Consider the following 14664-nt stretch of genomic DNA (forward strand, 5'->3'; position numbering starts at 1 on the left):
CTGCTATGGGGGGTGCTTCGGTTCGCGGTTGTGATGTGAGGGGCGCTCACAAGTCCCAAAATTGAAGTCCGCTTTACGTTATCGTTAACAGCAGACAACGGCGGGGGTTCGGGATGTCGGCACGGGCTGCTGAGACGGAAAGCAGATGCCTAGGGTTGTGAATGATGCAGAAATAAAGAGAAATAAATCAATAACTTAATAGGGCAGGTGATGGAGGAATGAGAGCACGGAAGCGCAGCAAGCTGGGCTTGGGCTTGGGGCAAAATACGTGGAGTAAACCTGTTCAAGCGGTCCATTAGATGTTGGACACAAGTCATGGGCTAATGCGCTGGATGTGACGTAGGCAAGACGGCAGGAGCGACCCGGTGGCTTGCTTGTTGCCGGTTGGGAGCTTCAATGTTGCCACGGTCACTCTGCCCACTGCTCGAGCCAGCGTCCATGTCGATGTGGATGTACCTGCTTCAAGCGCCCAAGGACCAAAGCCTCCACCCAGCGACCGAGCAGCGACCGAGCTGTTGGCGGTCTTTCCCAGCTCTCTTCACTGCAGCCACACAGCGCTGCCCAACCTGCTGGGTCCAGTCACTACCTGCCAAGCTTGCCCAGCCCGTGCAAGTTTCTCTACACATTACGTCACCATTGAGCCGTTGTCTCGTCTAGCCCCATAATGCCACCCTTCTTGGATAGTCGGAATCAGACGCCGGTTTGTTATGGCTTGATGTTCATACACATCACTCAGATACGTGTGGTCCGTCAAATCATTTGAATATTGTACAATACATATGTTAACATGCTCTTTTCAGTTGATAAATGTATCTTGCTAGACACTGTCGTCGTTGCAATACCTCGAATAGCAGCGCCAAGCTTGTCACACCCGTGCAATGTAATCTTTAAATGCGCTCCGGGTACATTAGACACGATTTCCTTGGAAAGCTCTGGCCATGCCCACAGCCATACTTAGGATCCTGAGCTAAACACAATTATCCATGTGGTATACAACACAAAAGTTGTCCTCGCTTGAAGAGCCCATCCCGTCATAAAGTCATTACCAAAACGTCCCAATGTCAATACATCTATGCCTTCCATTCCAGCCTCACAGATGATTGCAGTGATCATCCAATACTACCCATGTTTCATAGCTGTCCACCACACAAAAAGACTAGGGTATGTCGTTTCAACGCCATCGAAATGCAGTACAAACTTGACAACCAAACATTATATGCAGGCTTTTAAATATACCATAGAGAGAATATCGGTTCTCATCAGCACGACCTGCAATTTGCACCCTTCTTTTCGGCTCCGTCGCCGGACAGTCAATAGCTTAGGGTCGAGTAAGGCCTTGTTTAGCCTGTGAATGCGTTAGCATGCCGTGGCAAACCGAGTTTTCACAGTCATGGGGACAATTCTTCACACACCTTCATTTGTTCGATGCGGGCCTTCAGTTGGCTCGTAACTTCCGCAGCACGTCTCCAGCTCTCAACTCCGCCGCCATTTGTAGGTTGTGGCAATGCAGAAACAGGTCTCTCTCGAGTTGCTGGTGCGGTTGGCTCGAGAGACTCGTACGTTGGAGGTACCGCAGTCCTGAAGCCCCTAGCTGGAGAACCACGCCCAGAGGACGCTCCGCTTCCACTACGGCGAAGTTCTGGGCTGAGCTTGCTCCTTGGGTACACCAGCTCTCCGTTCTCTTTCTCCTCCGACATGGTACTCGTAAAGCTCATTCTGTTACGGCTGGTCGATGCAGACCCTGAATCGCGGTAGATACCAACATCGTCGTGCGTCGGTGACGTGACTGCTTGATAATTAGCATACTACATGGTGGGCTATTGCAGACAAGAGAAGGGGTGCGTACCTGGACTTCCCACTCCTGATTGTGCTCCCAAACCCTCGGCCCGGCTCAGTGCTCTCTTCAAGCGCTCTAGCTCTCGTCGTAGCCTTTCATTGGCCTGTGCGGTCGCCTCGGCGTCGCTTCGGGCTCGGACAAGCTGTGTTTCCTTGGCCTTAATGCTGAGGACATCTCTAGTATGATCTTCTATGAGGCCAGCATTCTGGTTTTTCAACTCTTGAATCTCAGACATGAACTTATTCCGCTCTTGCCGCATATCGTCGACTTGGCGGGACAGTCTTTCGTTGGCTGCCCGAAGCTCTTCTAATTCTGCACGCTCAACAGCAGTGAGGCTACTCGACGGTGGTGGAGAATCAGCTGTAGGCATAATTGGAGCTGCGGCCGGCTTCGCCAGTGAGCGACCAGCGAGTCCCCGAGACAACCCAGCTCGGAGCTGCGGAGGCGGCGGCGCTGCAGGTTCGTCTTCTGGGGGCATCACAGGCGGACCTGTGGCCGGACGCCGAGGAGACGCAGATCCAGGTCCCCCGAGCGTCCGTTTCTGGGGAGCCTTCAACCCAGCTAAGCCTGACGGTTTCGGGGCTCCTAGTTTGCTGCCGCCGGCTGCAAGCTTGGGTGCCGCCGGTGCTGCCGCAGGAGGAGTCTCTGCAGGCATGACGGGAGCACCAGCTTTCTTGACAGGCTGCCTCTTTGCGCCAAGTGGTTTCTTTGCCGAAGGCGGAGGGGCTTTCACTGCCGGTGCAGGCTTGGGCTTTTCCTTGGCCTTGACTTCGGCCGTTTCGAAGAATTCTTTAACCTTGGTCTTTCGAATATCGTCAAGGCCGTCCAGATATGGAGTCATGGCTCGTTCGCCGATAATCTTCATCACTGTTCCAAGAATCTCAGCGCCGCCATCTCGGAGCGCTGGGCTGCCTTCTGAAAGCAATTTCTTGCCAGATTCGCAAATGGTGGCAATCTCAGGCTTGGCGGGAACTGTTCTGGTATTCCGTAGGCACCGGATCAAAAATTTCATGGTACCTTCCTTTACTTGTGGATTTTTGTTGCTTAGATAGGCAGTAATATCTTCAAGACAATCAGTTAAGCTTGTCGAGACAAAAACAGCATCCAGGGCAGATCCAAGGGCATCTGAAACCGTCGCCTTCTTTTCTTTCAAACGATCCATGATAGGTTGCATAACAACCGCTCGGTACTTGCCATAGCTTTGTCGCAGTCCTCTGGCCAGCTGTTCGATACACTGGGCCGCTTGTGTAACAACAGCAACATTAGCGTCCTTCATACACTTGGCGAGGCCTCGATTGACTTCGCCGAAATCGCTGTCTTTGATGCGGGGAACGTTTAATGCCTGATATAAGGCCTCGACGGCTTCTTTTCTATCCTTCCACTTTGAGGATGCGAGCATATCGGTAAAGTTGGCGGGGATCTTTTTTGTAATATCCTCGGGCTCAGCGAGAGAGAACGCATCAACCTCGGCTGCTTCCTCGTCATCCTCTACTCCGTCCTCGCCATCATCTGCACCAGCTGGGGCGGATTCTGCGGCAGCTTGTTGGGATCGAAGCAGTCGCTCTTGTTTCGGTGGTGGCTCGGCCTTGACCTTCTCGAATTGTGCCTCAAGGTCAGTCTGTTGGGTTGGTTTGAGGTCACCCCAGAACATGGGCTTCATGGCTTCGCGCAACCATCTGTAAAGTTCCACGGCAAGGTTGGTCGCCTCAGCACGAACGTTCTTATCAGCAGCACCAAATACTTTCGGTAGAGCCTTCAGCACCGGCTTGGGGTCAACTAATTTACATCCGTAATTGTGGATTATAGTTGTTAATGCATTCAGTGTAGCAGCCACATTCTTGGGGACCTTGTTGGCTAGACCAGGTAAAACGTCTTCAACCACCGGGCCGGCGGCGTCGAGCTCGATGTAAAGAAGCAAAGCCTCTTGCGCGTTTTGCTTGGTAGCTGCTCTCGTCGATGACAGGCATTTCTCAACCATGGGTGTGATTGTGAGGCCGCGGGTCCGCAGGGCGCAATCGCGTCCGCCGAATTTCAGGAAAGCGCACAGAGCAATGATAGCCTCTTGTTGTGCGGCGACATTGGAGTCGGTAACAGCAGACTTCCAGAGATTGGGGTCGTTGAGGAATGGCCGAAAGCATGGATCGGCCTCGTCCGGTGAAGCAGAGAACTGTTTGGCAGCATCTTCGTATGCTGCTTTCCTCACCTTCCAAACCTATCAACACGAATTAGCTCCGGTCTTACAGGCAGCTAGGAGATAAAACCAATCAAACCTTATGAGTAAATCGGTCAGGAAGCGGCAAGGAGCTAAAGTCCTCCTCTTGATCCGCCATTATCTCAAAGCGTCGGGCGTGGGGTTCGTGATGCGGGAGTGGTCGTCTCCCTTGAGGCTTCACTAAACGAACTAACTTTTCGATTAGCACGGATATCCTTCCACGGCGCCGAGGCTCATCCATAGCACCCTTTGGATTCGAAATGCTCATGCACACTCCGAAGGGTCAAGCCGTGCATATCCAGAGGTTGTAAATACTCGGAGCGGCAGAAGCTACCTACCAGCAGGAGAAGCTGTGGAAACACCAGCAGATGGTCAATGCTAGCAATCCAGGTTGTATCGCCAGAACAAACGAAGGAGTAACTCGAGGCAAGAAGTTGGTACAAGCAGGTACTCCGAACAGGCCGTACGTTCCTGTCGTTGGTCGAGAAGAAAATAGAGGGCAAAAGACTCCAGAATTGTGCGTTGGTCGTGACGTCCCAGGCGGGGAGTGTCAGGGTTGCCGCGAATCTTTTGGGAGTTGAAGTCAACGCCAGTAGAGGAAGCCGTAACTGGTACAGGTAGCAAAAGCAGGACAATTAATCATATGAATCGCAGTCTAGGTAGCGCAACAGGTCTTTGATTCGAAGTGCGACAGTAGCGACAAGAGTAGTTTACGAAGCGATGTTTTGCCTGGTTGGGAAGGGGGATCAGACAACTGACTGTGCGATTCAATGTTCAATGTTATTTGGCGGGGCCGCGGTAGCGCTCAATGTTGGCGCGGATGGCGGTGGGAGAGGACGTCTGGGCATCTGGACCCTGGCTGCCTGACAACCCTGGGCGTCCAGGGGGCAACCCGGCCCTGATGTCGCATGCCAGCAGTGGCTGCTGACCTCTTGAACAGTCAGGAGTTCAGATGCCCTGACCAGGCGTTGGGGGCCAATCAGAGGTGCGCTGGTGCTGGTGCCTGACTCCGTCTTCTAGTTGGCTGTCCTTGTCACCTGCTGGGCCCTTGAGGCGAGGGATTCGTCATTCGGCTGCAAGCTAGTGGCCTACCCTAAATCCGAAAACGTCCATATCGAGTCCATGTCTGGACCGTCTGGAGTCTAGATTCACAAAGCAACTCGCCACACACGCGCACAGGTTGGAATCCAGCTTGAATGGAAGCCAATGTTTTTGCTCAGAAGACTTCTCAACACTTATTTTTGCCTACCGCTGTCCTCGCTGCGGGTAGTTTTCAGCGTCCTCTCACAAGTTGAGAGCTCGGGTTGGCATACTCTGGTTTCGCTGGCTGCACTCGAGCCCACCACATTTGTGTTCAACGGTTGCCCAGTGACGAACACGGCATGCTGGAGGGCAGTGCAGCATCCCTCTGCCGTTGCGTTCTCCATATTCTGGCCAATGCGAACCTTCAAATGTTTAATTTTACCAGGCCCTGGACCCCAAGCTCCCAACGTCCAGGCTCATGTGCTGCTTCGTCTTGTGATGAGCAGTCTTGATTGGGGGTGCTCATGTTTCAACCGATATGCTGCCATACCGCGCATTTTGGTTTGTTTATGGAGTGCATTGATCGCCATCCCTTTGAATGTGCGCAGGTCCAATTTTTGTAACGGACCAGGGTTCTAGCCAATAATAATTACTTATTTAAAAGATATATATACTTACTAAAAGATTATATAATAATAAAAATTATAAAATTCTTAAAAATATAAAAATATACTAGTTATTATTACTAATAAAAGAGTAACTTTAAGTATTTATAAGTATCCTTAAGTATTATAAAAAAGTGGGTTAACTACATTAATTGGACCTGCGCACATTCAAAGGGATTCGCCTACGACATGGTCGTCTTCAAGCTGGCATGGACTACGACGATGCTGCTGTAATGCTTGTATGTTGACGGCCAAGATACTGGTCCATCAACATACTTAAGCGGGAAAGGGATACACAGGATACACAGCCCTTGATAGATATGCAGTTTTGAAGACGAATCGATTAATTGAATATGGCCTGCTGTTATACTACCTACCCACCTGCCTACGTTCGTCGAGCTTATTCCACTTGCGAAAAAGGCGGTAATCACCTTACCCATCCCAATCCAACGCAATAATTGTTCCCGGAAAAAATAAATCAACCTTTACCACTCGGAATTTCCTTCAAATTACGAACAACTCATTTTTCTTTCTCTGTTTGTGACTTTTGCGAGGCCGAGCAAGAGTGCCCAGGTGACTATGACGTTTCACAGTGTCAAGGGTCACGTGCAGATAAGATTAGTAGTTGCTGCCAGGGCGAGATGAAGGCGCGCGGCAGCTACAACTTTTTTAAACCCCCCCCAAGCTATCGGCATGGGAAAATCCGCTGCACCTCTAGGTGAAGCTCTTTGAGCTCTAGAGGGAACACACCAAGATGTCAGGAAATGGGAATTTCCCGTTCGACCCTTCGCGGCTCACAAAAGCTGCCGCTGAAGAGTTCTCGTCGTCTGCCTCTGAAGAAGAGGATGACTACCGCATCCCAGGCATGACGGCCGATGACGACGATTTCGGCGATTTTAATCCGAGAAAGAAGCGACGACTTGGGAAGAACAACAAGGAGAAGGCGGCGCTCGGCATCTTTGGTTCTGATAGCGAGGAAGATGGCCCAGGGTCGAGATGGAAACGAAAGTCTCTTCGGAATAAAGGCATGACATTTGTTTCCACGGCCTCGAAAGAAAACAAGTCGGACGATGAAATGGAATCTGAGGATAACAGGCCCGTGTTGGGTCAACTGAAGAATAATGGGCAAGGTACCGACGGCGAAGGCCAGGGCGAGCACGGTGAGGAGGAAGAGGAGGAAGAAGAGGAAGAAGACACCGACAACGACAATGATGGGTACGATAGTACAACGGCTGGTGTTGGCTTGGGATTTGGCGGAGGGCTAGGCTCTACTTTTCAACGAGCCGCGCAGAGTCAAGTCCAAAGCACTGACAAATCTCGCATCTCAAAAGTGAAGCCCAAGTTTAAAGGTGGCAGCGTACTTGGAATGGGGTTCATACCATCGTCTACGAACGAGCCAGTACTACAGGAGACAGCTGCGGCTAAAGAACCGCCCCAAAATAAACCGCAACACAGCGCCTTCACGAGTAAAGGAAAGATCAATGCCAAGGGCTTCGGAGCGCGGATGATGGCTAAAATGGGTTATGTTGAGGGTAAAGGTCTCGGAAAAGAAGAACAAGGACGAAACATTATCATTGAGGCGAATCTGCGGCCACAGGGCATCGGCTTGGGAGCTGTTAAAGAAAAGTCTGAACACGAACGTCGGGAAGAAAAGCGGCAAGCAGAACTACGGGGCGAAACTGTGATTGACTCAGATGAAGAGGAGAAGAAGCGCAAGAAGGCGAAAAAGAAGGCTGTCGGCGGCCTGGGTGGCAGCGGCGCTAGTACTCCACGACGGCAGAAGACAAAATATTTGACAGCTGAGGAATTGAAGGCTTCAGCGCCGGGTTTACAAATTCCGGATGCATTCACGCCGATTTTGGATATGACTGGACCTGGAAACAAGATAATCACATCGACAAATGGCATTATGACACCGACTTCTGGAGTGTCTGAATCAGCAGAGCTGATAGAAGCCAGGAAACTGGTTAAACGAGCACAGGCGGACCTTCAGGCATTCTCTGAAGAGTGGAGAAATCTTGAAGAACGAAAGGCTTGGGTCAATGTCGAGTTGAAAGAAAGAGAGCAAGAAATGGAAGATCTACGGTCCGACTTTGAGAAGCTTCAAACCTTCTCAAACATGGTCGCTGAGCAGCTCACTGCGGACTCGAATTGGGACCAAGTTATTAGCTGTTTGCAAAAAGCAGCCGACATTGGTGCCGTCAATGCTGACGCAGCAGATATTGCCGTAGCTGCTATACATCCCTTTTTCAGAGATGCCGAATGGGATCCTCTTGTCGAACCGTCGAAATTTGCACCTGATCTCAAGAAACTGTCGGCTTTGCTCATAAAACCAGAAAGCGAGGGACAATCTGTTGATAAATGGCACTCGAACCGTATGCAACAGGAGGGGATCTATCGAAGACACCAGAAAGCCACAACACCATATGAAAGCATGATGTACAAGAACTGGCTTCCGCGGGTTGTCGCCGCGGTACGCGAATGGGACCCGTTGACCCCGAGCCCCATGCTTGACGTGGTTGAGACCTGGAATGACCTACTGCCCCCTTTTGTACGAGCTCAGGTCATGGATCACGTAGCACGGAAGCTGGAAACAGCAGTTTCGGACTGGAACCCCAAGAAGAAGCGTCAAAGTCACCATCTTCCGCATACTTGGCTGTTCCCATGGCTACAGCATCTTGCCCCCTACCACCTGGATCCCAAGGGCACTGGCCTCGTGGCAGACGTCAAGAGGAAGTTTCGGCAACTCATTGATGTGTGGGAGTTTGAGCGTGGTACAGTGCCCGGCTTGAAGCAATGGCAAGACGTTTTAGGCAGTCAGTGGCGACCGCTCATCATGTCTCATGTGCTACCATCAATGGGCCGATACCTGCGGGCCAATTTTCGTGTGGACCCTGCGGACCAAGAGCTCTACCTGCCTATCCTCACGGGCGTGATGCGATGGAACCGCATGCTTGGTGACGCCATCATTGCCGAGGTGCTTGTGCAAGACGTCTTTCCTATGTGGTACGACAAATTGCAGGAGTGGTTGGCTCTCGGCGAGGCAGATCTTCAAGAAGTGGCCGAGTGGTATAGTTGGTGGCGTGGTGTGTTACTGAAGGACATGGTTAATGTGAAGACGGTCAGGGCTGAATTGGATAAAGGGATGCAAATCATGAATATTGTGTAATACATATATAGAATCAGTGGCTCGGACGAAAACAATATCCAATACCCTGTATGTATTAAGGGACAAAAGCCAATTAACATATTCCACCTTTTACATCCATGTTTGTACGACCACACAGCACACAGTGTCCTACGGCCCAAGGAATCAAGATACACACGCCTTACCTTTGAGGTATGGTTACAACGCAACATTTGCACAGCTTATCCGATCCAAGTGTCTAAGGCAAGGTCAGCCTCGGCGTCTGACCAGGTGCTGACACTCGGACTTCCGAAGACTGTATGTGCGTTGAGCGATGCGGGGAGTCGAGACAGACAACGTGGCAGGCCGGGATTGAAGGCTGTTCGGGAGTTGATGGACATGGGAGACGATTTCCCCACGATTTATTGCGACGATGTATATTTCTGGGCAAACGTTGTGCTGGGTGATGCAATATGGACCTAATGGAATGGGAGCACAGCCAGAATTGATACAGGCGGAAACTTGGCCTGGATGGCGTAAAAAAACAACTAACTTCGAGGTATAATGGCTTTGCAGTGGACGAAGGAACCCGGACACTGATATCGAAAGGACAAACGAAACAATCTGGGCTGGACTTGGGAATACCAGCTACTCTGTTTTTTTTTCTACAGGTGACAGTTTTGTCGCGATGTATTTTTCTTCCACATATCTCAAGCACGTGCGGTACATATGTACACACCTGTCTCACAAGGCACCCGCTCAATCATGTTGTACATAGCAATTAGATGGCATTTGACAGACGACCAGATCTCAGACCACACTCGGGACCGTACGAAATGGAACCTGGAACCCGTCGCGAGGCAAAGCTTGGCAAGGAACAAACGCAACCCTCCTCACGCAAGGGCAAGGGCAAGGCCCAAGTCGCACCCCAAGGCGGGAATGTTGGGTGCCGAAGGGGAGATGGAACTGGGCTGGAAGAGCGGGTCGCAATAATAAGTCTACGCGGTGTTTTTTTTTTTTTCGGCCAGAAAAATGGTGTTCATACTCGGTAGTTGCATACATTAGTTGCTGGAGGAGGAGGCGAGCCATTTGGGGATGGATGCATAGTACTCCGTACTCGATGTCTCGGACAAAAGTTGGGATTGTGGTGTTCAAGGAATAAAGTTGGGCTGGGCTTTCAAAGTTCAGCCCGTTGCCAAATCCGAAATGAAACGATGGACACCGGGGTTGTAAAGTTTGAAGGGCAAAGGTGGGTTGTACAGCGTATTATGGGGTCTGGAGATGTTGGATTAACTTGATAGCTATTGGGCCGACCGACGATTCTGAAGCCGTAGCCGTGATTCCAAGGCAAGGCAAAGACAAGACGAACAGTGGAACAGCAGTTGGCGATGCTCATGGCAACGGCAACGGCAGCCTCGGGACCGAAGATGCAGCGATCAGACGAGAGTGAGGATTGATGATTCTAAAGGAGCGTTGGTCTCGTCGGTCCCTGCCAAAGTGCCCGGCGACATTGTGACTGAAGCAGCTTGACCAGAGGCAAGGGCAGCAGACCAGCATCAATACAAGTCATCAATTGGTGAGTATTGACACATGTAAGCTGAGAGAGCGCCGGAGGGAGAGAGAGCCCTGATGGTCAACGGGGCGGTCAACTGGATCATTTGGGCAGCCCGAATCACGAATCACGAATCACAAACCAGTGACGACTTTATCGACATTTGACTCCTTCATCCGCGCTGCCTCGACAACTCGAAAGCCCCCTGCTGTGCATACCCGTCCGGCTTTGCAACGGCACGCATTGTATTCGACTTCCATCTTTGCGTACGGAGTGCTATCTCCCTCTCCCTTTTCTCCCCCAGCTCTCCTCCCATTCTCCCATTCTCCCATCGCCACCGTCGAATCTCGCATCGCACCGAACCGCACTTGCGCTGTCAAGTGAAACGCGGTCTGACCTTGTTTCTCCTATCATTACCACTCTCCGTTCAGCTTTCTTTGCTCCTCCACTTCCGTGCCCTGGTCCACCAGTCCGTCCACCAGTCGTCCAGTGTTCGCGGTCCACTCTGCCCAAGTCTTCCCTTCCCACCAGTCCAACAGGCTCGAGGCTCCCGAGTCTCTGCCTGCCTCAGCCGAATACCCAACCGTTGCGCTGCACATGTCACGTCTTCCAAACAAGGCCTCCGCCCTGCAGCGCAGTACATGATCCGGCTCATCGAGCCCATCGCCTTTCATTCCCTTCCTTTCCACCGCCGGTGCTGCGAGTCGCCCGGCGCTGTGCCATCGAAACGTCGCCATGTTTTGGAGATTCGGCGGTTACGCCAACATCTCCACAATTGACACGATCCTTGACAAGCCCGACTTTACCCTCGAGGAGCTGCTCGACGAGAGTGATCTCATCCAGGAGCTCAAGCAGCACAACTCCAAGCTCATCGAATATCTCCGCGAGGACAGCATCCTCGAGAAGCTGCTGGAATATGTCGTCGCGCCCAGGCTCGAAGTCTTCGCAACCCCCGATGACCCCGCTGACGATGAGTCCAAGGGCAAAAGTCGCCTGCTGCCCTTCTCGCGGCCCCGAGCTTCGTCCCGCGCAACCGACGTGACGGACAACGATGAGGAGGAGCAGGAAAAGAGGCGCAATAGATATGCCCTCGTTGCTTCTGAAGTCCTGAGCTCCGACACGTGGTCCATTTACGAGGCCCTGACCGAGAACCGAGACCTGATTCGCAAATTTTGGAAGTTCCTCGAGCGCCCTGCCCCCCTCGATCCGCTCCAGGCAAGCTATTTCACAAAGGTGAACGAGTCCCTGTTTGAGAAGAAGACAGACGACATGATGGAGTTATTGCGGAGTATCCCAAACGTAGTCGCCGAGCTTCTCAGACATGTCGAATGTCCCATGATTATGGATTTGCTTCTCAAGATAATCGCCCTGGATCGGAATGAAGGAGGACAAGGAATCGTCGAGGTTCGTGAAAGCCCATCTTGCTCATTCTGAATTCCAAACCCCCCCTGCTGACCTGCGACGCTTGCCGTACAACAGTGGCTTTTCTCAAAAGATATCATTCCCGCGCTACTCTCTTGCCTCGACCCAAAGCACAGCTGGGTTGTGCAGACGGCCGCTGGCGACTTTATCAAGGCCATCATTACCATCTCTGCGAATGCCTCCCAAAACGAACAGCAATGCATCGGCCCCAACGAGCTCACGCGCCAGTTGGTATCTGAGCCTTGTGTCGAGCAGCTGATCGGCTATATGCTCGGAGGCGGCAACCCCCTCACAGTCGGTGTCGGAATAGTCATCGAGGTCATCAGAAAGAACAACTCGGACTATGACCCTGATATGGGCACCGAGTCCAACCAAGTTCCCTCTAGCCGGGACCCCATTTATCTTGGTTACCTGCTGCGTCTTTTTGCCCGGAATGTACCCAAGTTCATGAGCCTCATTATGGATGGGCCCGCAAAGAAAGAGGGATCCGAGTCCACTTTTGGGGAGAAGCTTGAACCCCTTGGCTTTGACAGATTCAAGACATGCGAACTGATGGCAGAGTTGTTGCATTGCAGTAACATGGGACTGCTCAACGAAGTCGGAGCTCAAGAATTGATCTCAACGCGAGATGCTGTGCGCCAGCGACTAAGGCACGAAGGAAGGTTGGGGCCTCTGCGGGAAGACGACCAGTCTGCTGATGATCTTACCATGCGCATGAGCCACGGCGCCGTTCATGACGAAGGAAGGCGTTTTGAAGTCACAAACGCCGATGATGATGGCTTTGAGGAAGTTGAATCGAGCAAGGAAATGAGCGAGGATACATCCCACGAATTTGTCAAGGCCGAGGACGACATCACTGCTGCCCCGCCCTCGTCATTCATCGATAAGGACGAAGATGATTTTGTGGATGAGCCACTTAGCTCTCCCCGTCTCTCTGTTGGCAGTGACAAGATCAATGAACAACGGTTTGAAGACCCCGACCTCGTTGTGGCGCCACTGTCTCCTTCGAAATCTAAACCGGCCGAGTTGGCCGAATCTGCAAAGTTTGCCAATCCGGACAGCATCCAACGGACAGAATTAGACTCGGCTACGAGGGAAATCGACGAGCATCTCACCTCTACCCAACAGCCTACCGAATCGTCTCTTTCCACCAGCCCTCTCCCAGAACCGACGCCCTCTGGTTCCTCCTTGAACCCCAGCGACCTGGGAGATCAGCATCGTGGTCTTTCTCCTCATCCAGAAGATACTCCAGCACCGTTATTCTCTTCGGCCAGTGCCCCGCAGTCGGTTGCTTCAGATCAGACCGCACAGAAGACGGAGATTATTGTTCATCCCCCGGCTGATTCTCATCCTGTACATGGGATGGAATCTTCAGAACAAATCGCTGATGTGGATGATCCGTCTGCTGCTCTTGGGCAGCAACAACTACCACAAAACATAAACATACCACTAGAACATGTTGTCGGAGACTTCCTCAAGATGCAATTTGTAGAACACCGCGTTGTACCTGCAATTTTGGTACTGCATACCCTTGCATACATCTACATGTACTTGTTTCTAGCTAAACTAACTTTGACTAGACCTTTTTCTTCTCATACCCCTGGAACAATTTTCTGCACAATGTTGTCTACGATATAGTGCAGCAGGTGTTCAACGGTCCCATGGATCGCGGATATAACCCTACTCTGGCGGTTTCACTGTTTGAAGCAGCAGACATTACAACAGCCATCATTAACGGCCAACAAGCTAGCGACGAGTCGCAGGCAAAGACAAAAACCCGTATGGGATACATGGGCCACTTGACTCTCATTGCTGAAGAAGTGGTTAAATTTACCGAGAGACACCCACCCGAATTGCTTTCCGAGATGGTCCTGGATAAAGTAATGAGTCAAGAGTGGATCAACTATGTTGAAGGTGCTCTTGCGGAAACGCGTGAGCGAGACAATGCCATTTTGGGCGGGGTCCGGCCTGAAGTTGCTCTTGGCCACCGTGCAAGCATAGGAGGCGGTAATGGTCTAGGCGGTGTTGGACTGTCTGGACTTGGAGGAGCCTCTGCAACTGGTTCAAACGCTTTGGCGGAGGCCGGCCTGAATGGCGGCATCGAAATTAGCGAAGGCAGCAACAATGGCATTGGCCCCTTTGCAATTAGTGCCGGAACCTTGATGTCGGGCTTCGGAAGTAGCAGCGATGAGGAGGATGATGAGGGCGATGTGGAGGAGGAGGATGTTAACTCTGAGGTGAGTGGCGATTCTTTTGATGATCGAAGTACTGGCTCTCCAGAGGTGGCTGCGAATGCCAACACAGATTCTCCGGTCGATGTGATCTCGATATCTGCGGAGCCTTTTGGAGCAATTTCGGGAGATTCCTCTGTGAACATTCGCCCGAGACTTGGTTCACCTGTGAGATTTACTTCGACTCGGGATTATGAAGAAGACGAGATTATGGAAGACGGCTCGCCGCAAGACAAGTGGTCAGGAAACCATTACGACGAACACGGAACAGAACGGTCACTGCCATCATAGGATGTGGCGCTAGACTCCTGTCTAAGAAATCTGGCAAGCGCCAGATTCCACAGCACGGTGGCCGATGCGGCGGGCGCCGACGAGTCAGATCTGTCTGATTGGGAAGAATTCGAAGATGATGATCTGAATGATCTGTTACGGTTACTTGCTGAAGCAGAGATTTGATTTTCATGATACATCGCAGCATGGGTATTCTCATATGAAATAGTTAGGAGGGCATACACGGGTTACAGTGAAACGGCGGATAAGGATGCATTGGGATAAAATATCTGTACGATGGATGGAGGCAGTAGTGCTAAATGTT

At 51.6% G+C, this 14664-nt stretch overlaps 3 protein-coding genes across 3 annotated transcripts; 2 read left to right on the forward strand and 1 right to left on the reverse strand.

Annotated features, from left to right (window-relative positions):
• Positions 1-1318: 1318 nt before the first annotated feature.
• Positions 1319-4167, reverse strand: MAA_05499 (spindle pole body component alp14; the record flags this gene model as incomplete). The annotated part of the gene is made up of 4 exons (XM_007823497.1): positions 1319-1345; positions 1413-1786; positions 1847-4049; positions 4108-4167. The coding sequence occupies 4 exons, from the start codon at positions 4165-4167 to the stop codon at positions 1319-1321; spliced, it is 2664 nt and encodes an 887-aa protein (XP_007821688.1).
• A 2324-nt stretch (positions 4168-6491) lies between these two features.
• Positions 6492-8906, forward strand: MAA_05498 (G-patch domain-containing protein; the record flags this gene model as incomplete). The annotated part of the gene is made up of 1 exon (XM_007823496.1): positions 6492-8906. The coding sequence occupies one exon, from the start codon at positions 6492-6494 to the stop codon at positions 8904-8906; it is 2415 nt and encodes an 804-aa protein (XP_007821687.1).
• A 2245-nt stretch (positions 8907-11151) lies between these two features.
• On the forward strand, positions 11152-14360 carry MAA_05497 (Sit4-associated protein; the record flags this gene model as incomplete). Its single annotated transcript, XM_007823495.1, has 3 exons — positions 11152-11820; positions 11896-13356; positions 13419-14360. The coding sequence occupies 3 exons, from the start codon at positions 11152-11154 to the stop codon at positions 14358-14360; spliced, it is 3072 nt and encodes a 1023-aa protein (XP_007821686.1).
• Between the last annotated feature and the right edge of the window lie 304 nt (positions 14361-14664).

The sequence above is a fragment of the Metarhizium robertsii genome, assembly GCF_000187425.2.
Source record: "Metarhizium robertsii ARSEF 23 chromosome Unknown MAA_Scf_2, whole genome shotgun sequence".
NCBI lineage: Eukaryota > Fungi > Ascomycota > Sordariomycetes > Hypocreales > Clavicipitaceae > Metarhizium > Metarhizium robertsii.